This window comes from Sinocyclocheilus grahami, unplaced genomic scaffold (genome assembly GCF_001515645.1).
Source record: "Sinocyclocheilus grahami isolate Dianchi unplaced genomic scaffold, SAMN03320097.WGS_v1.1 scaffold1845.1, whole genome shotgun sequence".
Classification (NCBI taxonomy): domain Eukaryota; kingdom Metazoa; phylum Chordata; class Actinopteri; order Cypriniformes; family Cyprinidae; genus Sinocyclocheilus; species Sinocyclocheilus grahami.
In genome coordinates, this window is record NW_015507024.1 from 98944 (window position 1) to 126820 (window position 27877).

Genomic DNA, 27877 nt, shown 5'->3' on the forward strand with positions numbered 1-27877 from the left:
TTTGTCCAGTGCATTATATATTCAAATAACCTTTTGTAAAAAAAAAAAAGTCTTCCCTGAGATCCAACCCATGGCTCATATGTATTTAAACTAGCTCGTGTCTCCATGACAGGACTTCACACACCCTCGCTGACCTCCATCACCTTTAGTGCTGTGCTCGGACACTTTTACAGGCCGACACATGACACTCCATCACACACGCAACTCCATCCACTGCCAGAGCTTTATCTGTGTGAACAGCGCAGGTAAGAAAGTCTGTGTAAGGTTCAATCTAATGAGAGTTTCTTTACAGCTCAAACAGCAGAGCCTGGTAGCAGTAATGCAACATAATGGGTGAAATTACCAAGGAATGAACAGTATAGACTGGTAACACGTAAACCTTAAGTGCAAAGTTGCTTTAAATAAAAGTCCCAATTGTATATAAATAGCTTCAAAAAGGAAACTGTTAAATGTTGCAATGTTACATTAATATCTATTCAAAGACTTTGTCCTCCTATTTTTCCACCTACTGGCACTACACTAATAGCATAATAACCACAAATGCAACTCAATTCAAGCAAACTATATTCATCATGATATTATTTATACAGTTTATATAATTCAAGTTTATTACCTGATTCACACGTAAATTACAACGCACACTTTATGCAAACAAACTAAAAGAAAGCTAATGCAATGTAAAAACAAAATGTCAAAGTTCTTAAAAAATTAAGTGTTTGATACAACTTACTCGTGCTGCTATAGCAGCTGGATACGGGTCAGTTTAGGGACAGGTTTAGTGGTATGGGTAGGTTTAAAGGTGGGTTAAGAGGTAGCAGTAGAGTCAGATGTAGATGTCATTACAGAGTTAGTTACAAAAGTAATGCATTTGCAGGCACAGAAACATGTATGTACACATTAGGTATATACAGTGAATGAAATGATCATTTGAACTGCTAGTAGGGCAAGATGCCCTCCTTAAGAACAATGTGCACAATGTTACTTTTAAATGAGAACATATTTAGATATAAGTTCAACATGATGCATCAACCAACATGCTATTTAAGGGAAATAGACAGAAACATTTGCTAATTTAGTTGTTATAGCACAACGTGACATTAATATAAAATGCTAAATAAGCTATTCTATTTAAAATTGTGTTTTGACAATTTAGTTGAATAACTGAATAGCCGATGACAGACAAAGCAGAATCCCACGTGAAAGAGATTCCTCTGAAAGGTACATTCAGGCATAGGAATATATTTAAATGCATATATAATTTAATTGAAGATATGTCTTAATTGCAATCATTCCATAGGCTTAGGTTTTAATGAATAGCAAATACGTCTAAAATAGACATCTAACTCGTGGAATTATTAAATAATAACCTCATGAATTACAATGCATATTACATTTAAAAAATAATCACATGCTACTCAAGGCCAAATCTGAGGGGCCATCTCATCCTAAGGGTCTAATTTTATCGTTTTACTTAAAAAAAATAAAAATAATTAATGCATAATTAATTGTTATTATAATAGTGAGTACATGTAGCATGTAACAAGGACACCTTCAAATAACGTGTTAACAAAATAACAAAATTATGACGAGCATATCCATGTGTTTAGTTTAGATTTTGTGCCATCTATAATCACGAGAAAAAACAAGGTATTACATATAGACACTTAATATAAAGTGGGTCCAAGCTTAATGCACCAGTCAGTATCTTTTGTGGAATTATAACATAGACAGCATTACTTTACAGTGCTTATTCATAATGTCAGAATCATTTAATAATTGCAACAGAAATAAATGACAGTTATTTTTCCTCAAAATAAAAAAAAATTATAATAATTCTCTGATTCACTTGTGTGCGCGCGTTTGTTTACAAAGATAAGTTATTAAATCCAATGCAACAAATAACATCATCATTGCCAAAGACTCTCAAGATCACAAACTGTCTTGGATGCAAAGCAAGAGCACATCAGAACAACACGAGGACACAGCAGCCTAATGCTGAAAATGTTGCAATGGTCAAACGATTCATGTCGTAATGTTTATCTAGCGCCCACTTTCACTATAGAGCTTCCAGTCACGTGCTGTGTCACTCCAAACTTGCATGCCAATTTAACATCCAGATCTTATATCATCACTTACAGCATGCACATATCGTCCTGAACTCTCCAACGAGACCAGCAGACCGCATAAAGCACAGCGCAGTGTCATGCATTTCTACTTTAGGTTTCTGATCCATCCTGACCCTTTACACATCAAGTAGCCTAGTTCATAAAGCAAATCTTTGGGTTTTATAGTTGTTCATATTTGCGCACTTCTGCGATCGCGCGGCTGCCGGTGTTGTACAACGCATGCATTTACCGTGAGAAGCTGTTTGACATCCTACAGAATTCAGATTTCGTTTCTAGAGGATCACTTACCTTTCAGAGCTCTTGGTTTGGCTTGTTTGCGGCGCGACATCCTACAGAAACCCGCTGAAGAAGAATATACATATATATATATTTCTATATCTCCTCTAATGTGATCATAAAGCCTGACATATTGTACATTCGAGGTAAGAATCACAGGGTAATGCTGATCAATTCCTGTTGGTCTAGATGTGTCTGTTTGGAGCAGCTGAAGAGTTAAAATGTCATATCCATCTGCTGATAATTCATATACGTGTTTGCTATCATCTGTCACATTGCGCGATAGATCTCGAACGCCGCGGTAAATGTGCGAAAAAAAATTCTAACAGCGAAAAACCGAGTAGAAATGAATTATTTCCTTACTCTGGCACGAGCTAAAGACTAATTGAGAGGGTCAGTTTTCTCATTTCATCTGAGAATCAGCACTGAGTCTGTTTTAAAAAGAAAAAAAAGGGTCGGAGAGGAACATGCGAGCTCCCTCCTCATCACCAACCTGCGAGGTCTCGCTCTGCGCTGTCGCTCCGGTAGTCCACATAATAATGGAAAATGGAAGCGAGGCCCCCAAAGCCATGAGGACGGCTCCAGAGGGGGCCCCATCCCCGCGGGGACGCGCCCTGTGCGTAATCACGGAGGAAATCATTGTCAGCCTGCTGCTCTCAAACACTGACAGAGAGGCATGATTAAAATCCGAGGGACGTCGGCAAGAGCTGGCGTGTGGATCGAGGAGTCCCCGGATCCGGAGCCTGGACTTCTGTCGCGTCTTATGAAGGCGGATTGGTCCCCCTTCTGGCAGACGAGATATAGGAGCGTCTCTATATGAGAAATGCACATTCAAATACAGAACCATTTCACATTTTCAATTGCATGCTTCAGATTGGATTTTAAAGGGTTATGCCTCCGTATGTTTACACTTGGGTTACGCACCACAGTTTTATGGGATTTTTATGGAAGTGTGTTGTTGAACACAATTTTTTTAACCCGATCTCATGAATGTGCATTTTAATTGCACGATTTTCTGTTTCTATTTGGCGTACTATTTGATATGCAATCGGTTAGGGGTGCGTAGGCTATTATATGTGCGCCAAAATGCATATGCACGCCAATAAAGTGCGTGTCATATGCACGCAAAAAAATGCGTATTATATGCACGTTAAACACCATGCTTCAGATTGGATTATAAAGGGTTATGCCTCCGTATGTTTACACTTGGGTTACGCACCACAGTTTTATGGGATTTTTATGGAAGTGTGTTGTTGAACACAATTTTTTAACCCGATCTCATGAATGTGCATTTTAATTGCACGATTTTCTGTTTCTATTTGGCGTACTATTTGATATGCAATCGGTTAGGGGTGCGTAGGCTATTATATGTGCGCCAAAATGCATATGCACGCCAATAAAGTGCGTGTCATATGCACGCAAAAAAATGCGTATTATATGCACGTTAAACACATGCGTATCGTATGCACGCCAGAGTCAGTTTCTGCTAAATAGTACGTAAAATACAAAAATAAAAAACGTGCCACTGATACACATTTTCATGACTGGGCTCATTTTTGTTGATGTTGGGAATGTCAAGACTTTAAATTGAAATAATGCATTAGGCTGTTATGGCCACCGACTCTATTCACACGTTCTTCATAAGTAAGGTCTGATGTGATTGACTGGTTTTACAATAATGGTAACCATAAAAACATAACAAACTCTTTCAAATGTCAAATATAACAGTCAATCTTTCCCTTTACTATTATAAAATAACACTTTATTTCAACATGTATTCTCTTTATCCAGTCCTTTGCTGGGAACTAGAAATCTAGTGCCCAATTTCCAAAGAAAACAATAGTATTTTATTATTTATTTGTATTTAAGTTACTTATTTAAAAAAATTAATAATAATAATAAATGCAGAAATTTGAGCATACATATCCCAGTCTATTAATTTAATATAACGATCAGCAGCATTATGTCAACAGAACTCATAAAATATAATTTGCGATTTAAAAGGTTTGATTCAATCAATCATTTAGAATTTTTAACTTGCAACCATGCATTAAGTTTTTTAAAGCGTGTTACATGTTACAAATAAAGCATAATTTCAAGCAACTCTAAACCAAACCCTTCAACCAATAATAAATGCATACTCAGTACTTATTTGTGTAATTACATTGTGACAACATCACCTTAAAATTAGGGATGCACCGATACCGATACTGGTATCGGGCCCGATACTGAGCTCTTGTACTCGTACTTGTTAAAATGCCCCGATACTAAATGCCGATACCGCACAGCATGTGATAAGTGCCTTATTCAGACAAAGAAACACCAACAACAAAACAACAGAGCAGAACGGCTGCATTTAGTTCATTATCATGTCATGACCTCCAGAGTTGTATTATTTGTATAACATCCTCACTATATTCATAAAGCCTTTACATGCTAAGAATCCTCTCTAAATATTTGGAATCACCCCCGAGTAAGTTCTTCACTTACCATCTGACAAAAGCACAAACAAAGTGTGATCAAAAGACGCGAGATTGATATGATTTGCTTTTTTGTTGCAGTCGTAGTGTTTGCAGGATGTAAACATTTTTTTGTATGTGGTTTCGTTCTGTCAGGAGGTCTCTGTTGTCTTTCAGATGAATATGAGCTGTGCGCAGGGTCCCAGCATGCTGTCAGACTCTCTCCCCAAACCTGAAGCTCTTTTATACCTGCGGCCCCCAGCCGTTCCTCACAAACACAAACAAACAGCGCTCCAAACCCGCACAGACTGCTCCAGCTTTCATTAGGAACAGCACTTGTGTTCTTCCGCAGTTTGGTATAGTTAGCAGCATACAAACTTTTCATTGTCATATTTATTGTGTGAATCAGAAAAACTTACTTACTAAGTGCCTGGAACTGGCTTTGTCCTGTAAAAGCTGTTGTGCTGCGCTTCTGAAGTCACATATGGTTATATTTTATATTCACAAGTTGTAAAGTGTGATCAGATGATGTAGTTTTATCTTCCTTTTCTTTTTTTCGGGGCCTATGCCTGAGCAGTGTGGCAGACAGACAATATAATGTCATACAGTATATATATAAAAAAAATGAATGAATAAATGAAGCTAGAAAAAACAAGAACAACAATTGTCTGAAACATTACATATTAAAGATATTTAGTTACTCACCACATATATATATATATATATATATATATATATATATATATCAGTAGATATATACACCATTCAAAAGTTTGGCATCGGTAAGATTTCTAATGTTTTTAAAGAAGTCTCTTATGCTCATCAAGGCTGCATTTATTTGATCACAAAATACAGAAAAAAACAGTAATATTGTGAAATATTTTACCATTTAAAATAATACTTTTCTATTTTAATATACTTTAAAATATAATTTATTCCTGTGATGCAAAGCTGAATTGTCAGCATCATTACTTCTATAAGTTATATATTAGATTTTGTAAAGTCTGTGTACTGAGGAGACTCTGGTGTTTTCTCTGGCATCTTCCAGCTCTCTTGCAGCTCCTCACCGAGTTTGTGCCATGAACCGTCGAGTCGTGCCAAACTCCTCGTGCTACAGAGAAAAGACAAACTACATACTACAGCACTGCTTTCCAGCGCTCATGCTTCGGTGGTCTTTGTCACAAAAAAACAGACCACTGATTTATTCGCTGGCATGCATTCTTTTGAAATCCACATCGTTTGTCACCTTCACCATGTTGCCAGTGTGTTGGTTAAGACTGACCGCTAATATTTGTAACCTTCCAAGTTGGCCGATCGCAGGCGGGCATCAGCACAGATCAGACCGGGCCTGTGGATGGAGGGTAGCGGGACGTCGTGCCCTTGCTCGGGGTTTTTGGCAGAGCATGACAGCAGCGTCTGGCAGCAGCTCATTCGTGTCTTGTTGCATCGCAGCACATGTTCAGTCATCTACCTCGGCAGGTTTTCTGTGGCAGAGGTTTTGTTTTGCACGTTTCCAGTGAGTGAAAGCACATAGCTGTGCTTTTGTGATTGCTTTTGTTTTTTTTAGTTGCACAGTTCTCTAGACATTTAAGACTATTTTAATACCACCACTGCTGGAGGGTTGAAATGTTAGTACAACAATAACTGCAGAAACTATGAAAATGCCTAAGGTAAGGGAAAAGCAGCAGATGCAATGAGTAGTACAAAGCCACTAGAAGGCAAGCCTGCAACCTTTAACCAAAAAAGCATGACGGCTAATGCTAACGCTTCTGCTTTGGCAGTACATGGAAAAGGAGACGGCTGTTTTTTCTTGTTTTTTAATGGATGTCAATGGAGGAGAGGCTTCACTACGCTGAATAAACAGCTTTTTCGAGGAAACTTATCATTTAATGAATCGACAGCCAATCTTCAACATGTTTTTCACTAAACAATACTTTTGGATTTTATATGTCTGTGTAGATTCATAACTAAATCATCCAGGTGTTAAAACGTTCAAAAAATTTAATTTGTATTAAAATCACTGGACTATACATTTTATTTTATTTTTTTTTACAACTGATGAAGGTGTTTGGATAGACACCGGAACGTCTTGTTGATTATTTTTATAGTCCAGTGATTTTAATATTTTGAACCTTTTGGATTGAACTATTTTTAGAGCTCACACTGAAAAACAAATGCTGTTTTATAAGAGAAGCCTTTTTTTTGACAGGTGGGTTTCAGCTTACGGCATTTCTCATCCACTCCTATTGGATCCGTAAACGCAGAGTGTCGCACAACTCCAAACTGAAATTCGATGACGTCAAGGCTGTAATGTCAATGCTTATTAAGGGACATGTGATCCAAGTTAGCCATTACGCTTTCTCCAATAGCAAGTAATGCAGACCCTCTCATCTCCCCATAGTTAGATCATCTCTGCAAGAAGTGATACATGAAATGATGTGACTACGACGATAGACTGTCGCCGATGTCGTTTCCAGTCAAAACACATTTCACACTGCAGAGGCACAGACACATCCAGATATTTCTCAGGCATTGACGACACGTCAGCTTTTCTCCCAGATCGCATCTTTCGTCATTTGCACTATGCAAGCATCATTTGCATGAACAAGCGCCATTTTGCCTCAGATTTCAGACTTTTGTTGGCCATTTCCAATCAAATTGGTGGCGAGTGAAAATTGGGCCTAAAAATCAACTACAAATGCGTTTTAGCTGTTCGTTTACATAACAATGGCGTTTTTGAAAATGCTTTTAAATCTGGTTTCCCAGTGCAAGTTTTTGAATTATTGCCTCTATGCAAACTACGAAAATGCACATTTTTGAAAACGATGATGTCTTGTGCATGCATATTCTGTGTTCAGTCTAATAGTGTGCAAGCAGGCACATAGCATTTCTTTACAAAGTGGCATCGTCAACTACTGGCCTGGAATGAATAATAGTGTTTCTAGTCATTTTCACAGATCCGTGAATGGGGGTTTGTTTTGAAAATGCTGTCGTCTGTAGGGAAAACCTTCCAAGAAAGCAAAGGAAAACCTTAAATGAAACTCACAAACCCAGTTCCTTCACGAACCCCAGTTTGGGAAACCCTGACGTAACCCTGTAATGTTTAATACACTTTATGTTGTTAATAACAATGAATGGAATATATTTTTTCTCTTTGCATTATTATATCAATATGCTACAAGATTATCCTATTTAAATCAATGTGTCAAAAGTAATCTAAAGGTAATCAAAAAGTAGTCTGATTATATTACCTAAAATTGTGTGATGTAACGGATTATGTTACAAACTACATTTTTTGTCATGGAATCTGGAATCAGTAACGGATTACAATTTGTAATTAATCTACCCAGCTCTGAGTAATGTGTTCAATGTATTGCAGTTGTGAAGAAAAGATGATAGACGTAATACTTGGTTACTGGTATGTTGGACCCTCTTCAGTAGAGGAGTGCTGGTTATCTTGAGGACTCATGTTTAAAACACTGAGCTAGTTTCTTCAGTGTTTAAAGAAACTAGCTCAGCAGGGCTGTCAAACGGTCACACCAGAGTATTCTTCACTGGTGAGGGATGATCTCTGCGCTGGTCGCATCTCTGCTGTCAGGAGGTCTGACATGAGAGACCCGGGGACCGGCGGACAGCAGACTCACATCCCCATAGTTCCCATTTACAAACTGGAACTCCTCTCACTGGATGACATACATACAGCCATTATTCCTCTTTCTTTTTCTCTCTATTTCTGACTATCAGGTTCTCAGAGATACACACACACACACACACACACACTCACTAACACACACACTCTCTCTCTCACACACACACACACACACTCACGGCTTCACTACGCTGAATAAACAGCTTTTTCGAGGAAACTTATCATTTAATGAATCGACAGCCAATCTTCAACATGTTTTTCACTAAACAATACTTTTGGATTTTATATGTCTGTGTAGATTCATAACTAAATCATCCAGGTGTTAAAACGTTCAAAAAATTTAATTTGTATTAAAATCACTGGACTATACATTTTATTTTATTTTTTTTACTACTGATGAAGGTGTTTGGATAGACACCGGAACGTCTTGTTGATTATTTTTATAGTCCAGTGATTTTAATATTTTGAACCTTTTGGATTGAACTATTTTTAGAGCTCACACTGAAAAACAAATGCTGTTTTATAAGAGAAGCCTTTTTTTTGACAGGTGGGTTTCAGCTTACGGCATTTCTCATCCACTCCTATTGGATCCGTAAACGCAGAGTGTCGCACAACTCCAAACTGAAATTCGATGACGTCAAGGCTGTAATGTCAATGCTTATTAAGGGACACGTGATCCAAGTTAGCCATTACGCTTTCTCCAATAGCAAGTAATGCAGACCCTCTCATCTCCCCATAGTTAGATCATCTCTGCAAGAAGTGATACATGAAATGATGTGACTACGACTACGACGATAGACTGTCGCCGATGTCGTTTCCAGTCAAAACACATTTCACACTGCAGAGGCACAGACACATCCAGATATTTCTCAGGCATTGACGACACGTCAGCTTTTCTCCCAGATCGCATCTTTCGTCATTTGCACTATGCAAGCATCATTTAAAGATATATAGTCTGATTATATTACCTAAAATTGTGTGATGTAACGGATTATGTTACAAACTACATTTTTTGTCATGGAATCTGGAATCAGTAACGGATTACAATTTGTAATTAATCTACCCAGCTCTGAGTAATGTGTTCAATGTATTGCAGTTGTGAAGAAAAGATGATAGACGTAATACTTGGTTACTGGTATGTTGGACCCTCTTCAGTAGAGGAGTGCTGGTTATCTTGAGGACTCATGTTTAAAACACTGAGCTAGTTTCTTCAGTGTTTAAAGAAACTAGCTCAGCAGGGCTGTCAAACGGTCACACCAGAGTATTCTTCACTGGTGAGGGATGATCTCTGCGCTGGTCGCATCTCTGCTGTCAGGAGGTCTGACATGAGAGACCCGGGGACCGGCGGACAGCAGACTCACATCCCCATAGTTCCCATTTACAAACTGGAACTCCTCTCACTGGATGACATACATACAGCCATTATTCCTCTTTCTTTTTCTCTCTATTTCTGACTATCAGGTTCTCAGAGATACACACACACACACACACACACACTCACTAACACACACACTCTCTCTCTCACACACACACACACACACTCACTAACACACACACAAAGCAAACTAATTAAACTAATGAATCACTGTCTGTACATCAACTCATCATAGAATTCTTCTCAAATCCTGACCTTTATTCCTGTTTGACCTTGAGTGAGATCTAGCCGAGCACTTTCTAGAACAAACACACCTCCTGTCCGCTGGGAGCCGTGAGGACTGAGCCACACACACACACGCACACACACACACACACATTCACTCACTCACAGTCGGACAACACACCATCAGAAGCCAAAAGACTCTCACAAACACACACAGACAGCAACTATAAATACAAGCAGTTGGTAAGTGATAGCTGGAGCGGCTCTTGGCATGTTAATCAGGCTTTCTTTTGCCGTGGGCTATTTAGAGGATTCACCAACATGCCACGCTGAGCTCCCTCACTGCTCCATTCAAGGACAAATGCATCTCAAACAGATATTTATTATCTTTGCTCTTGGCCAATATCCATACTTATTATAGCAAACATACACTCACGGCAGCCACTGAATAAAATATAAATGTAAAATGAGACCAGAGATATATATTTTTTTAATTCTCTGTTTAAAGTGTGCCCTTCAAATGTTTTCTTTAATAAACTGGTTGTTAATGTAAAAAAAAAAAAAAAAAAAGTATATATATATATATAATTGTTTTTTTTCCACAAAATGTGTAATGCAAAAAAATAGCATTGGAAAAATGTGTCACTGTCTGTAGTATATTGAACACAACTCAAAAAAAAAAAGACCAAAGTGAAGCTCAAAAAGCAGCTTGTATGCTGAATGAAACCTAAAGACTAATGATTATTCATACTAGCTATACAAAAACCTTAAAAAAATTAAATAAATACTTGCATAAATGTCATGCTACCTGTATGGCATTTTTATTCCCATCATCTAAATTGTAAACTTTTTTTAAGAAAAAGTACAAATACACCGACACACTAAAAGTGTCAACACTACTTGAAACACTACATCATGCATCGTATAATAACACCATATATAGACTAAAAGATCATGCACTGGCACTGTTCTAGCTCGTTATTAACCCTGGCTGTAGTGCATTCTAGTTTAACAATGTACTGCATATTCACTGACCAAACTCTAAATACATTTTGCATTAATACCCAGTAAAAGTTCAGACATTGTCTGCTTTGCTGCTGTCGTGCCAGAGGAAGATTTCTTTTGCCCAGACATTTCGGGAAAAATTATATAATTGAACAAAATTCTGTCAGTGGTGTACAACTATTAATTTTGCAATCGAGATTGTTAGTCTATAATGAAACATACTTTGCTGTTCAGATTTTCTGTCTCACACCATGAGAGCTTTGCATTTTTAAGATGTATTTAGAATAATGAGATATGATAATCATCACTATCATAAAGATTTTTTCCCCCAGTGCTGCTTGTGAAACTCTTGTAATATGTGTCCAAATAAAGATCATTTGAAGTTCTCTCACTCCCCCTACAGGACACACTGTCTAACTCAGTGAAGAGAGCTGTATTCTTGTGTTACAGAGGATTCGAGGTGAAGGTTCTGATGCAGAGATGTTCTGTTTTTGAGCAACCATATAGTGATGACATATTTATGTAATATAATAATACTTTTATAATTCATTCTGAACTGCACCTTTAATGCTACAATATGTTAGAGTAGAGATGTCCCACTTTTATTTTAAAATATTGATAAGATCGTTTGCTTTAATGTGAACATGTTGATCAGAAACCAAAACTAGAAATGCAAAAATCACTCAGATATGATGCCACAGATGAGTGGAAGACAATTGCACAATGTCCTATTAAAGCAGGAGTATGTAGTTTCTGCTCTACTGTCAGCAGAACTTGGTCGCTTCCGCCAACTCCAACATCACAAACACAGCTCTTACGGCTCTGTTACAGTGAAAGCATGCCTCAACAGGTAAAAGTAGGCTACTTTCAATAAAAGCTCCAACATATTAGAAATACGTTTAACTTTAGCTTACCTGTCGCGAAGAAACTCCACAAGTTCATCGCATCGATCAGAGACCCAAACATTACATCAAATTCCTCCATCTTGTAAACGCATTGTCAGTGTTTACCCTTGTTTTACCTCGATGTGTGTCCCTGTGTATTTTGGCAAGTCTTCTATTTCGTCTTGCACTTCTGTAAGGAGATCTGAAGTTGTTTTTCCACACCAGCTAAACACCCTCTGGCTCAGCTGCTGCAGAAGCCACGCCCCCAGACTCTTGCTATTGGCTGCGCCGAGGTATGCAAATACATAAGTTGACAGGCAGGTAGGACATCCAATCATTGCACTCGAATGGAATGCAATGATTGGAAGAACATTTTGTGGCTCTGAGACTTGCATTTTTTGTCAGTCAGTAGACCTTATGTAGCTCCGCCCCTTTTTAGTGCTGCTCTCTTTGGGCCCTTTTTGAACGATCTAAGCGCATGGCACAGGTGCACTTAGGGCCTGTCCGAATCCACATTTGCTAGTTTAATGACGGAAAAAAAAAATTCACGTGCCAAGCGCATTGTCCAAAAGGGTCATGGGTGCGCCGAGTTCTCGTCGAGGGAGGTAAGACCCGCGGCGGAGGGCTTTGTGTTTACATCAATGATGCGTGGTGCCGTGATGCTGTTGTGGTCTGCAAACACTGCTCACCCCTGGTGGAGTTTATGATTATTAAGTGCCGGCCGTTCTATCTACCGAGGGAATATACAGCCATACTGCTCGTTGCTGTATACATCCCTCCCAGCTCCAACAACAGCAACAGGAGCGAGGCACTAAATGAACTGTACCAGCACATCAGTGAGCAGCAGACAGCCCACCCTGATGCTTTTCTCATCTTGGCTGGGGATTTCATTCATGCAGACCTAAAGAGTGTGTTCCCAAAAATACACCAACACATAGACTTTCCAACACGGGGAAACAACTTGGGTGTGTTTTGGGGCGTAACATGCAATAAACCAAGAGTCTCATCTCCCATTCATTTTAAAGCCAGTTGCATTGCACCATGACGGATTCGCTATTTACATGGCGGAATTTGCAAGAGCAAAGACTGAACGCTTCTCCAGAGAGGAAACGGATCTGCTTGTGCATGAGGTTAAAGCCTACACAATAATCTTTTTCATTGTAATTCTTTCATTTGTAACATTTGGCATGTTTGTGTGCTGCTGCGCATCCCTGCGTGTGTAATAAGCAGAGTGTACTCCGCTTGTGCACTCACCTATAGGTGCATATTACTAATGTACCCTTTAATTAAATTTAAAAAAATACTGCACCCATTGACTTTAGACCAGGTTTTAGTTGGTCAATGGCGCAATTGTTTTCAGTTTCCTCAAAATAGCAACGTGCCAACAATGTACCTGAACACACCTCGTTTTCAGACCAGCACACCCATGGGCGAACAGATGGCCGCAAGTGCATTTGCTATTTTAACAACGTGGCGCTGGACGTGAAAATGAAAACTGCATCGGGCTGAAACTAACAAAAAACACTTGCACCGGGTGTATAGGCGCTTTCGCACCGAAGGAACCTTTTCATAGTTCCTAGAACTATTGGCGGAAGTTCCTGGTTTTGGGCGTGTTCACACCGCAGGAACTAGGAATGTATTTAGTTCTAGGAACTCCGTTTGGGGGAACTAAATTAGTTCTATAGGAAACAGTTCTATAGGAACACCAGTGATGTAGTGTACGCCGATTGGCTAAATGCATCCGAAACACCGGCTACCTGGCATTTTTAAAGAGCGATGTAAAAAATATTTACTCCACGAATATGGAAAACCGCGATAACGGCATTTACCTGTTGTCTGCAGCATTATGTTCTTTTCTCAGCCTCGATGAAAACACTGCAAGTTGTCATAAGAGATTCAGTCAGATTTCCGTGCTTTTAATTGAGTAAATTGTGCATTTACATTCCGTCTCCGTTATCACGAAACCCGTGACACACAACAAAACAGCTCCGATCACGGCGTTCTCCATTCACCGGTTGTTGATGTTTATAAATGCCGCGAATAAAGACATTGCTGTCGGCCGCTTCAGTGTTCCTGCTGCCGGTGCGAATGCAACCAGGAAAACAGCCCGAGGGAGAAATTAGTTCTCTAGGAACAACCATGCTGGCTAGTTCCTAGAACTACGTGCCTTATGATAGGGCTCTTTGTCTTCTGTCTTCCGTTTGTATTTCCATGTCGTGAAGGTAAGGTCGTACAAATTTATGAATGAAGCTACTTGGAAGACAAAATTCTAAAGATGGCTGCGCACTTGTTTCTCTGGCACATAAGGTCTATAACAAAAGATGTTTATTAAAAACATTACCAACCCAAGCTTTAATGACAACTTTAACAGATGAGAATACAGTTCATTCAAAAGGTTTTCTAGGGAGGCTGTGATTGGTGTGCGAATTCAAGCACAGTAGGTTATTTCTTAAAAGGTATTTAAAACTATGGCATTTAATACGTTTATCCATGTAAATGTATGGATAGAATAATCAGTAAAATAAACACACCTGAAGCTCTGGTTATAGTGACTATTGCTGTGTAAGGCACTGGTTAGCGTAGCCGCACATCTATGGCCCTGTGGCACGATGGCTGCTGCCCAATAAAGCTGCCGGCTTCCCCTGGGCTGCTAGTTCAATTCTCCGGTTGCTGGTTGCATTCACACAATTGATTTAGTGTGACACATCTCCAATTAAAGTGTGCAGAGAGCTGCATCTCCCCTCTCTCCTCCCCTCAAACCCTCTATCATAAAGAGAGAAAGACAAAGAACGTGTAGGGAACTGGAAGCAAGCGGAGTACAGCTGGTTTTAAAGCACACAGTGCCATCCGCTGTTCAAAACTAAGCTCGGAATCGATTCGAGAGAGAATCGTGACGCATCTGGAAAACCACAGAATCAATCCACAAATCAATTTATCGTCCTAACCCCTAGTACAAATCATTTTGCAAGAGAATGCACATTACCCTCTGGCGCCCCCTGTCCTCCATGGCTGTATTGCTCCGTGTAGTACTCCTCTTGACCAGGATATTGCTGAGGAGGTCCTGAAAACACACCAAACAGACATTAAAACAACCAAAAACTCAGTGACTCAGTATTTTATCAAGATATTTCAGCATACCTTGATGTGGAGGCCTGTAGGGAGGCATGGGCCTTTGTCCCAACACGTGATTGCCTTGACCCATTATGCCCATGGGGTTCTGCTGCCCCTGGAAATGCTGCCCACTGCCAGCAGAAGGGGCCATGTTGTACTGTTGGGAAGGAGCCTGCTGGTGCATCATAGGCCCTAGAAAACACAAGCACTCATTACAAACCGTTTTTTTGATTATGTGGTTGATATTAGGGCTGGGTTTTGACACAAATTTCACGATTTGATTCGATTCTTATTCACAAGTTTGTGATTCGATTCGATTCAATACCGATTATTTTGGATATATATCAGCTACACATGCCAAATGTTCTCAAGGGAAAAAAAACCTTAACGCAGTAAAATACATGAGAGAAAATACATTACTATAATATTGAAGGTTAAAACTGACTGATTTATTAGGCTATACAACTAAATTACACTTAATGACGTTTTTAATAATAAAAAGTTACAATTAGGCCTACATAATAATATTTCTACTTCAATTCGTTTTTTTTTTTTTGTCATAAAACATATAAATTAAACATTGAAGAACAGTGAAAATTATAATGAATATATTATATGGTGCATACATTTAGCAAAACGCCCCTCTCTACAGTTTATTTTTCAATCTGATTAATGAGTTTATGGTCACCGAATATGTTTTTCTGAGGTAAATGTGACGTTACGTGACATACAAGCTGTTATATTGACGTCTTTGCACGGCTGAAACACTGATTGAGCGGTTACATGAGACAGATACGGATTGTAAAGTTGTACTATTTCTTTTATACTTACCTTCGGATGTTTAGTCATGTTTATTTTGTGCTGAAACTGGTATTAATGTGGAGGAGATGATCAGTTCTACCACGTCTGTTGAACTGAGGTGCTACAGTGATCTGTCACTCCACATTAAACAGCGCCAAAACGGCCTTTATTGTTTGAATACTGCAATACAATGGACAGAACCTGAAATCTGAGACTGTGTTTCATATTAAAAGTACCAAAGCACAATGCTTATTGCGATTTATTGGATGGGAGGTGCGCTTCAATGTTCCGTCCATTAACTGAAAACAAGCTAGACTAATCGATTCTTGGAATTTAAGAATCGATATCATTTCGTAAAAATGAGAATCGATTAAAATCGAGATATCAATATTTTTTACCCAGCCCTAGTTGATATTACTGTTAAAACATGGTTTTGAGATGAGTACCCTGATTGGGCTGTATGTTTATGTTGGGCCGAGGGCCGTAGTTGCCCATGGGCTGCCCCTGGCTCATGTTCATCTGCCCCTGTGACTGTATTGCCTGCGAGGAGGGCACTGTGTGGTTATACGCCCCTATGGTGCCATGGCTGCTGGGTGGCATGTTCATGGAGCCGCTGGGTATGCTGGGTGTCTGGTTGGGCCCGGGGCCCTGCATGGACATGTGGGTTGGACCTGCAGAAGCAGACGGAGATTAAAGGGTCATGAATAGGGCTGTCACGATAACTACTTTTTGTTGTGCGATATATTGCACCAACATTTATATTTATATTATTGTCATTTTAGGACCATTTTATGCCACTTATTATATAATGACAGTATACTAATATAATAGCATAATAATGCAAGTACACTATTTCAAAAAACAAAGAACCTTTTATTCTTAGGAATATTTAGACATTGGATTTGGAATGTGAGAAAATATATCCTAAATAAATAAAACACGCTTATATTTTCACTGCCGGGAAAAGGAATCTGTATGTAAAAGATAATTGACTGAATTGACCTCCGCAGCTCCAGCTGCGGTTGTTGTTCCCAGGTTAAAAAACTGGATGGGATAGATATGTTTTGTTGCCTCTGTTTTTATACAAAGTCAGCATACTTGCTCGTTCACATTAATTTGCTTTCCTCTCTCATTCGGCTTAAAGCCAAAGAAATTTCCCACACTGGAGCTAAAGATTGCGACTTTGACACCAAGTCCATTGGGACTTGTTCTTCTTAACTGGCTGTAGATGTCACAAAACACTTTATAATGCAATGGGTTCATGCCTTCTCTTCACCTGCCGCCGTGTGTGTCTGTGTCTGTGTGTGTGTGTGTGTGTTTGTGTAGACGCTGCCTGAGCCCCGCCTCCACCACAGAAAGCAGACGAGATTCATTTTTATGTAAAAAATCAATATAATCATTATTTTTAATTAAAAAAATTAGACGCAATATATCGCGGCACCAAAAACGATCATGCTCAATTCCCGTCGATATATTGACTATCGCGACAATGAAGCCCTAAAACACATTTTTTGAGATGTTAACATATGTACAGGTTGCACATAAGTAAAAACAACAACAGCACTCATTATGTCTATTATTGAGGGAAAAGTGATGATTTTTTTCATTTTATGGAGCCATTTTGTTCTTCTGGTTCAAAAAGCTAAATTGAACCAACGTCACGAAAAGTGAGGTATATGCGTTAATTTGGAGTGATGATCAGTTTTCTGAGCTTTTCTCAGTATTATTCATGAGAACGAACTCTTATGATCCAATCACTGCGCTGTATTATGCATGAGGTTATCTTACAGCAGAGAATTCAAATCCCATGAAAGAGTTTCCGCACCGTCAGTTCACCTCTATAAAAACAAGATCATAACAATATTTAATGTGTGACCCTGGACAACAAAACCAGTCATAAGGGTCTTTTTTTTTTAATTGAGATTTATACATCATCTGAATAAATAAGCTTTCCATTGATGTATGGTTTGTTAGGGTAGGACAATATTTGGCTGAGATACAACTATTTGAAAATCTGGAATCTGAGGGTGCAAAAAAATCTAAATATTGAGAAAATCATCTTTAAAGTTGTCCAAATGAAGTCTTTAGCAATGCATATTACTAATCAAAAATTAAGTTTTGATATATTTACGGTAGGAAATTTACAAAATATCTTCATGGAACATGATCTTTACTTAATATCCTAATGATTTTTGGCATAAAAGAAAAATCTATAATTTTGACCCATACAATGTATTGTTGGCTCTTGCTACAAATATCCCCCAGCGACTTAACACTGCTTTTGTGCTGCAGGGACACATATATAACATCACGTAGAGTGCGCATGAGAGAGCGGTTTCTGCGCTCAATGCTGCGATGAGTAACAGCACAACACTTGCTGCTAGTGGTTAAACGGATCGTAGTTGATCCGTTATTCGTACAGAACAAGCCCCACGGTTTGTTTATCAATTGTACGTCTTAACCCTCTAAGCGCCAAAGTCGCAAAATTGCGACAAGACGTCATACTTAATAAAATAGGCGTAATATCTCATTTGTATTCCCTACCACTAGATGGCAGACATGTAGTACTTCGGATTCTAGACCAAAATTACTTCACGTTCCTATTCAAAGCGTTCGACATCGCGTAGAGTGCGCATGAGAGAGCGGTTTCTGCGCTCAATGCTGCGATGAGTAACAGCACAACACTTGCTGCTAGTGGTTAAACGGATCGTAGTTGATCCGTTATTCGTACAGAACAAGCCCCAAGGTTTGTTTATCAATTGTACGTCTTAACCCTCTAAGTGCCAAAGTCGCAAAATTGCGACAAGACGTCATACTTAATAAAATAGGCGTAATATCTCATTTGTATTCCCTACCACTAGATGGCAGACATGTAGTACTTCGGATTCTAGACCAAAATTACTTCACGTTCCTATTCAAAGCGTTCGAGCAAATAGCAGAGCAAGTGAGCTATCGTGTCATTGATGCGGAAGCAGTTCAGTTCAGAGCGTCTGAGTAAATTGTGAGATTTGTGAGAGAAAATCGCCAAATGGCTGATAAAAAGTTGTACCGTGAGGATGTGTTGCAAATGTTATTCATGAACGCGATGATAAAACGTTTTATTGTGATACACAGCAATCGATGATGAAGACCAAAAATTCAAAGAAGAATAAACAAGAAGTAACTATGCCTTTATTCTCTCGAATTAAAATATTTTAACATTTATTTTTCTGTGTTGTAGGTCTGTGATTTATTGGTTGTTTTCTCCCCTCTTCACTCCCATTTTCCACAGATTTACACGCCCATTTCTGGAGTCTTTTTCAACTCTAACGTGTGAAAGACCAGTAGGGCTGTCAAAATGGCTGAAAAACTTAATTCGAATTTTGTACTTAAATATTATGCATAATTTCAGTTAGGGTGAAGAAAAGCTTTTGGCTTCTCTCCTGAGGCCACAAGAGGGCGCATCGAGCAAAATATTACTAATGCACGTTAATTCAACGCATAAGGTAACATGACTATCTGTGGAAAAAAAAGTGCATGTTTAAAATAATGTTTATAATCCAATTATAATTAAGTTGCTTAAACAACTATAAACAAAACAGCATCATGTATGTATGCATAGTTTAATACAAAGGGCGGAAAGCCAAGTGGGATGGGGAAACCCCCGCCAATATTGTGAGATTTGTGAGAGAAAATCGCCAAATGGCTGATAAAAAGTTGTACCGTGAGGATGTGTTGCAAATGTTATTCGCCGATTCTGACTCTGAAGGGGAATATTTGCCTTTTGGAAATGACGATCGGTCGTCTAATCATCGCGCTTCTCGTGGTACATCTTTGCAGCGCAATGGTTACCGCCGTGCAAGGAGCGAGTGTTCACGAATCACAAACAAGTTATCATTTTGACCCTTTGCCCAACAGGGATGGGGGTGGCAGGGGTGAACGTGGTCGTAGTGTCCATAGGAGAGCTGTTGCTAGAGGTAGAGGCAGCAGGGGTAGGAGAAATAGGGCTGGAAGTAGCACTAGATCTTCGGATCCAGCGCCCCAAAGAGGTGGGAGTGGCCGCGGTACACGTGGCCGTGCTGTGCGTGGGAGAGCCGGGAGACGTGGTAGAGGCAGCAGGAGTGATCAGGCTCTAAATAGGGCTGGAAAAAGCGATGGCAATGGTGGCTGGGTTTTTTTGAGAAATGAAGAAGTGTATCAGGACTGGATCAAACGCTTCGATGAGCCTGTTGGTTATCTAGGAGAGAAAGATTTGACCAGTGCGGCACCCTTACAAAGTACAGGTGCAGTCAGTGTGGGGTAGGTCTGTGCGCTGTGCCATGCAATGAGAGGTACCATACTCTCAAGAACTATAAACTGTGTCACCTAGATACCTGATTGGGCAGATAGCTGGTCAACTGATCAAAAAATAGGCACATGCATTTTACTATGGCACAATAATATAGTAATAATTTACTATAGTTACTAATAGTTTTACTGTTGATTTCCTCTTTTCCTGATCATTTGGAATGATAAAAAGACCAAAAAAAAAACATGCAAATAAGTTAAAACATCCACTCCATATCTATTATTTCCTGAATATTACTGATGAACTGATCAAAAAGTAGGCTACTGTTCACATGTTTTACTACTATATAGTATTGTAATATCGTAATAATTTAGTACTTTCTCCTATTTTATTGTTGGTTTCCTCTTTTCTGATCATTTGGAATGAGGATAAAAAGACAAAAAAAAACATGTAAATAAGTTCAAACATCAATTCAATATCTACGATTTCCTGAATATTACGAAATTCAAGATGGCCGATTACATTTACGATTATATTTACACCCCACATAAACTTTCGGTCATGCCCAACATTTTTCTAATTTACAGTAGATCTCTATCTTTCAGCCCTTTCAAGTCACAAGCTTTTGAAATCTTGATGTCAAAATCCAGCATTTTTTACAAAAAAACCCTGGCGCCTAAAGGGTTAAGTGAACGAGAACAGCTGAGAAAGAAATGGGATGTGTTTCATTATATTGGATCCAGCTCTTAAAGGGGCAGCAGCCTAATAATACCCGCTGCTGTTATTATGCTCATCAAACAACAAAACATGTTTTTGACAAAGATGAATCTATATTTAATTTATACAGTGAACAATATGCAGCGTTATTTTACACTTAATTATTACATTTCTGCACCTGAATACTACCGACCTTATTTTATTTGTAACATTGTTCTGTTGAATTGTTGTACTCTTGTTATGTTGAGTAATGGAAAGTAAAGTTACATACCCTGGCGCCTAAAGGGTTAAGTGAACGAGAACAGCTGAGAAAGAAATGGGATGCGTTTCATTATATTGGATCCAGCTCTTAAAGGGGCAGCAGCCTAATAATACCCGCTGCTGTTATTATGCTCATCAAACAACAAAACATGTTTTTGACAAAGATGAATCTATATTTAATTTATACAGTGAACAATATGCAGCGTTATTTTACACTTAATTATTACATTTCTGCACCTGAATACTACCGACCTTATTTTATTTGTAACATTGTTCTGTTGAATTGTTGTACTCTTGTTATGTTGAGTAATGGAAAGTAAAGTTACATTGAATTTTTCTTCTTCTTGCTGATCCGAAAAACAATCCGAGGCTCAAAAAGCATAATATGATCCGAACCGTGAGATTTGTGATTCGTTGAACCACTACTCGCTGCGCGGATCATAGTTCATATCTGGACCCGAGCAAGCGCGTTTCAAGTTTTGTGAACATATTTCATATTCATGTCTTCTTCAAATAAAATACACGCAATTAAGGGCACAGACACAGCGGTACGTCTGTTCATGAACGCGATGATAAAACGTTTTATTGTGATACACAGCAATCGATGATGAAGACCAAAAATTCAAAGAAGAATAAACAAGAAGTAACTATGCCTTTATTCTCTCGAATTAAAATATTTTAACATTTATTTTTCTGTGTTGTAGGTCTGTGATTTATTGGTTGTTTTCTCCCCTCTTCACTCCCATTTTCCACAGATTTACACGCCCATTTCTGGAGTCTTTTTCAACTCTAACGTGTGAAAGACCAGTAGGGCTGTCAAAATGGCTGAAAAACTTAATTCGAATTTTGTACTTAAATATTATGCATAATTTCAGTTAGGGTGAAGAAAAGCTTTTGGCTTCTCTCCTGAGGCCACAAGAGGGCGCATCGAGCAAAATATTACTAATGCACGTTAATTCAACGCATAAGGTAACATGACTATCTGTGGAAAAAAAAGTGCATGTTTAAAATAATGTTTATAATCCAATTATAATTAAGTTGCTTAAACAACTATAAACAAAACAGCATCATGTATGTATGCATAGTTTAATACAAAGGGCGGAAAGCCAAGTGGGATGGGGAAACCCCCGCCAATATTGTGAGATTTGTGAGAGAAAATCGCCAAATGGCTGATAAAAAGTTGTACCGTGAGGATGTGTTGCAAATGTTAAGCGCCACTGATAAGGCAGCCTGACGCACACCTATAATTCAAATGTGGATTTTTATTTTAAATTCGACGAATATTCGAAATTCGGGGAAAAAAAATTTGACAGCCCTAAAGACCAGTGCTGAAATGGGGGTTTCATGACACTTTAACAACACAAACCCCTTCACATTTAATGTGAAAATACAACTAAAACAATCCTATAAGCATCCAATAACCACACCACTAAAAGCAAACTATGAGAAGATGTAAATACATTAGATGCTTCACAAACACATTTGATTTAAGATGGTTATTTATATCATTTGCTTTAGTGTGCCAGCTAAAAAAATTATCTTTGTAGGGGTGGGAATCTTTAGGCAGCTCACGATCTGATCCGATTCTAGGAATCACAAACCTATTCCTAAACAATTCCTGATCTACATTTTTTACTTATTAATGAGTTTACCAACTTTGAATATCACATTTATGTGCGCATTTTTATGAAGTCACCTGCATAAATACTTCTTAAAATAATTAGTAATTAATAAAATCGAAACACTTGTAGGTTAAGAATTCTAACCAACTAAATATAGCTTCAAAACACAAGCAAAAGCAAGCATTTAGACAGCCTAAAGGCCGTTTCACACTGGATGTGATGCGAAAAAGCGAGGCGAATCGCCGGCGAACGGTGCTTTCACACCGAGCACGAAACGATTGATTGCCTTCTGCTAATTCACGCCTGCACACCAGGTGGCGCCGAGCAGAAATGCGTTTTTCCTCAGATATGTATCTCGTATATGAATTTAACATCATCTGCTGCCTAATATACAGCATTAAATTAAGATACATTTTGGTTCTACACCAGAAACAGAAACATGTGAGAATAAATCTGTTCTCAGATACCAAAGAACGCATCCTCCTCTCTCAGAACACTCTTCTTCTGTGCGTTTACATCGGGAGGTAACCTCCGGCTCTCTCTCGTGAAGCCAACACGGAAGTGACTTAAACTGTAATTCATCGACTGGCTGCAAAAGGGAGTCAGTCCCATAGACTCCCCATGTTAAAATGCCCAACTGTACAGCAGGAAAAAACATGTTTACAGCTTGGTTCAAAAAATGATTTTGATCTATATAGCTAATTTTGCCCTTCATGACAACTGTGAGGGGGTGAATTTTTTTATAACTCATCCGTTTAAATTATATTAAGCCTTAAAATTCTGCATAATTAAGGGCGTGGCCACTTGAGTGACAGCTGGATTGCCGCTGCTGTGTCTATCAGCCGCTGAACGTGGCATCTCTGCCGTGTTTCTGCTTTTGTTTTATCCAGTCTATTTTCGTGATTATTTCTTAAAATGATCAAATAAAATGTCTTGTTGTGCGGTTAATTGTACTAACAGAACGTCCAAGTCTGGGATCCATTTTTTCCGGTGAGTGATATTGTAATGTAATTTTATTTATTCTTTATAATTTTATTCAAAACTCTACTACACTCCAGAATCCGACAGACTGTGATTAGCTGTAACGTTAGGCCTGTAATTAACGTTACTCGTTAAGCGTTTTCCTCCCATAGAAAACCGTTAGGCTATAAGAACGAAACTCAGTGAGAACATGATTAATAAATCATACTATGTACAGACAAGCACTGTTTTAATGCATTAAGCCATGTAAGCATTTTCCTTATAACGGTTTTCAATGGCAGGAAAACGCTTCTTATCCTGGACTCATCTGCTTGTCTGTACAGAAGTATGATTTGTTAATAACGTGTTTTCTGAGTTTGGTCTTTGAAAAACACTGTCTTAATTAGGGCTGCACGATAAATCGCATGCGATATTTAATGCGCATCTTGTCAGAAAGCCGGTTCTGTAATCAGAGCCGTTGTTCACTGACGAGCTGCGCAAAAAATCGCACGAATATGAACGTGGTTTTGCGCAGCTCGTCAGTGAACAACGGCTCTGTGTAGTTAATGCTGCTCAATGTGACAGCACGCATGTGATGGAGATTTACCGCTGATTACAGAACCGGCTTTACTGATAAGATGCGCATTAAATATCGCATGCGATTTATCGTGCAGCCCTAGTCTTAATGCATTAAGCCAAATTAAGTGTTTTAAAATGTCCCGAACAGAATGAGGACTGTGCAAAGTAGTCTGTGAAAAAGGTAACCATCTATTTGTCAGTGTAAAGTTTTCCTCTAGGTGACCCAGACCCTCTCAGACTAGACCAGTGGATGCTCAACCTGAAACGACAGAACTGGACTCCTAAAAAGGCTTCTCGTCTGTGCAGTGAACACTCTGAGCACCTCAGCGCCACCCACGTCCCTCCTCTTTGCCCATTTTCGATTATCCGGGAGTGACGCGCGGCCAAGATGGAGACGACCGGCTCCGCCCACTTTGGGCTTCAAAAAAGCTCTTCAGAAGTCAACGGGTGAGGTTACAGACACTACGTCCATGTTTTTTACAGTCTATGGTTTACACTGGTTTTCGAAAGAGAGCCTCCACTCTCACCCTTTTGTGCAACAGCAGCTCCTCTGGGCAAGCTCAAATCTCATTGGATGGCTCGTTTCATCACGGCGCGACAGGGAAAAAAATCAATACACAGGACGGAAAAAAATCCTCGCTTTTTCGCACCGCGGTGTGAATATTGTTTCCATTCCAAAGCGTCATCGCGCTGAACATTCGCGCCAAATTTTCGTGTTCAGTGTGAAAAGGCAGAACTGTGGCACTTTCTCCAAGAGGCTTGAAACAAACTACCTGCAAACTGTGAGCAGGTCTACCTAGAAATAAATTGTTTTAAAGCCAAATGCTGATTTAATTTTGTTAGGTTTAAGTAAAGTGATAAATAAAAACTACTCATGGTATTATTCTTGAAAACATTCACACTTTAAGTGTCTAAATTTGTGCACAGTATATTAGTTTGCAGGTAGTTTTTCCACCAAGCAGTTTGGAAAATTTGCCAGTTTTCCTCAGTTGCTGGAGTTTGACGGGGAGTACGCCGCTATTTCTGCGCACCTACAGCGCCTCCTGCTGGCAGAGAATGAATTTGCACTTTCAATCAGCCCGTCTGCTGTTTTATATTTACATTATATACATATATATTTCCCCCAGGGGAAGTGCAAGTCTTTGGGAAACACTGGAGTGCACTGGTCTGACTGTACCTGGCATCTGTCCGTTCATCTGGCCCTGCATGTGTGCTGCGGGCGGCCCGTCTGACGGCATACTGTGACCGTGGGGCAGCTGTGGAGTCGCTCCACTCTGAGTCATGGGCATGTTCTGAGTGGGTGGCTACAGAGAAACACAGACACTTACTCAACCATTGATTTCACTCTGTTATTTGTGACCCTGGACCACAAAACCAGTCATAAGGGTCAATTTTTTGAAATACAGATTTATACATCATCTGAAAGCCGAATAAATAAGCCTTCCATTGATGTGTGGTTTGTTAGGATAGAACAACATTTGGAGATACATCTATTTGAAAATCTGAAATCTGAGGGTGCAAAAAAATCTAAATATTGATAAAATCACCTTTAAAGTTGTCCAAATTAAGTTCTTAGCAATGCATATTACTAATCAAAAATTACCTTTTGATATATTTACGGTTACAAAATATCTTCATGAAACATGATCTTTACTTAATATCCTAATGATTTTTGGCATAAAAGAGAAATGGATAATTTTGAGCCATACAATGTATTGTTGGCTATTGCTACAAATATCCCCCAGCGACTTAACACTGCTTTTGTGCTCCAGGCTCACATTTATCCATTGATTTAGCAGGTTTATTTATAAGTGGCAATTTAATATCGATTCCTGTTAGCCAAAATGCTCTGATATTTTTTATGCTGATTCAATTTCATACTTATACTTTATAAACTCTGTGGTAAAGCCTATTATAGGCAATTTCCTTTGTGTCAACCCACACCAACATACATGCTACCTTTTTTCAAGGGCAATCTAATCTTAAATTCAATTCAAACCCAAGCTGTGTGACATTATACAGATCATATGAATTATGCACATTAGATATAAATATATTCTGGCTTCTTACCATTTTATTATACCACAGCTAAAGCCAATAAATGGCAATGTATCAGATGGGAGACTGGGAATAAATACTCACGGCGGGAAGCAGAGACTGCATGTTCTGATTGGAGTCTGCTATTGTGGCCAGATACACTAGATTTCTGTGTAGCATCTGTTGGTAGCTGCCAGAGAGCAACGAGAAAAGAGCTTTGATCACCGAGTGAAATAGGAAAAGAATAACGCAGCATCATTTGAGAAAGGTGTGATATAAACACTACGGTATGTATGAGTTTCTTTCGTCTGCTGAACACTGAAGATATTTTGAAGAATGTTGGTAACCAAACAAGTTGCTGGTAGCCACACACTTCCATAGTATTTTTTGTTTCAATTATATGAAAGTAAATGGAGACCAAGAACTGTTCGCTTACCCACAGTCTTCAAAGCATCTTCAGTGTTCAGCAGAAGAAAGAACCTAATGCAGGTTTAGGACAACTTGAGGGTAAATACATTATGATAGAATTTTTATTTTTGGGTGAACTAATTTTTTGGCAGTTAATGCAAACTGCATAAATGTTGTTGTTTTTTTTTTTGCACTGAAATACCAATATTTCACGCTCATTTCCAAGGTTTGCACTGGGTTAAACAGTTCTACTCAGCACCTTACGGACAAAAGAAATAAAGCCACAATATTTAATCACAGTGCCATTTTTAGCATAAATCATGCATTCTTTGTTAACGGGCTTTCACTCCGTTAGCAAGGCTTCAAAATGCTTATTTTATTTTCCAGCTGGTGTCACCACTTTCTCAGGTTTGAGATATAGAGCAAATATTCACCTTTTTCTGTTTTCTGATTTTTTTTTTGCTGAGAATTATTATTTTTTTTTAAATATAAGAACGAGGGAATTGGTGTTTTAGAATGGTAAAGTTTTATTTATTTATTTGTTAATATGACACACACAAAAAATGACTTATTATGTAAACAAACCGGCATATAAAGGGTTCAAATCCTGAAAATGAATGAATTTCTGGTAGCCGTGAGCAGGACTGATGCTGGTAAAGAAATCGGTCAGTGAGTGTGAAAAAATATATATTGATATGTAATGCGTCTTTCATGTTTTTGACAGGCATTTTCGTACCTCTGTGTAACTTTAAAAAAATTAAAGAAAATTTTTGTTTTTATAACGGGGGGGTTCGTGCGCTTGCGCGTGCCTCAAAAGAGGGCTGACTTACAAAGATACATAACAGCTACAAGTGTTTGCACTACTTGCTTTATGCAAGCACTGATAAATCACTATACAGGATTTACCCTATTATACTTTATCGACACGAATTGATAGGTGAAACAACAAACAGCCACCCACAAATAGTCCATAAACAAAGCATCAGGCCAGTGGCGTAACTTAGTAATGACGGGCCCCAGTGCAGGCTATTACAACGGGCCCCCTGGGGTGCACGGTTATGAAGCACATACAAACACACAGCACTCGCGTCTAGAAGGGAACCCATATATGCAAA

At 38.8% G+C, this 27877-nt stretch overlaps 2 protein-coding genes across 3 annotated transcripts in view; both read right to left on the reverse strand.

The window, feature by feature from the left end:
- Positions 1 to 2889, reverse strand: part of LOC107573008 (zinc finger protein 521-like) — a 96253-nt gene extending 93364 nt beyond the window's left edge. For both annotated transcript variants that reach the window (XM_016259446.1, XM_016259445.1), the window contains exon 1: positions 2415 to 2889. In XM_016259446.1, the coding sequence (XP_016114932.1) occupies positions 2415 to 2454 (40 nt within the window). In that variant the 5' untranslated portion in view covers positions 2455 to 2889. The remainder of the gene's footprint in view (positions 1 to 2414) is intronic.
- An 8248-nt stretch (positions 2890 to 11137) lies between these two features.
- LOC107573007 (protein SSXT-like) lies at positions 11138 to 26594 on the reverse strand (the record flags this gene model as incomplete). The annotated part of the gene is made up of 7 exons (XM_016259444.1): positions 11138 to 11151; positions 14163 to 14166; positions 14978 to 15060; positions 15138 to 15302; positions 16358 to 16582; positions 25495 to 25621; positions 26460 to 26594. Coding segments are annotated over 7 exons (753 nt in total), but the record flags the coding sequence as incomplete, so codon positions are not given.
- Between the last annotated feature and the right edge of the window lie 1283 nt (positions 26595 to 27877).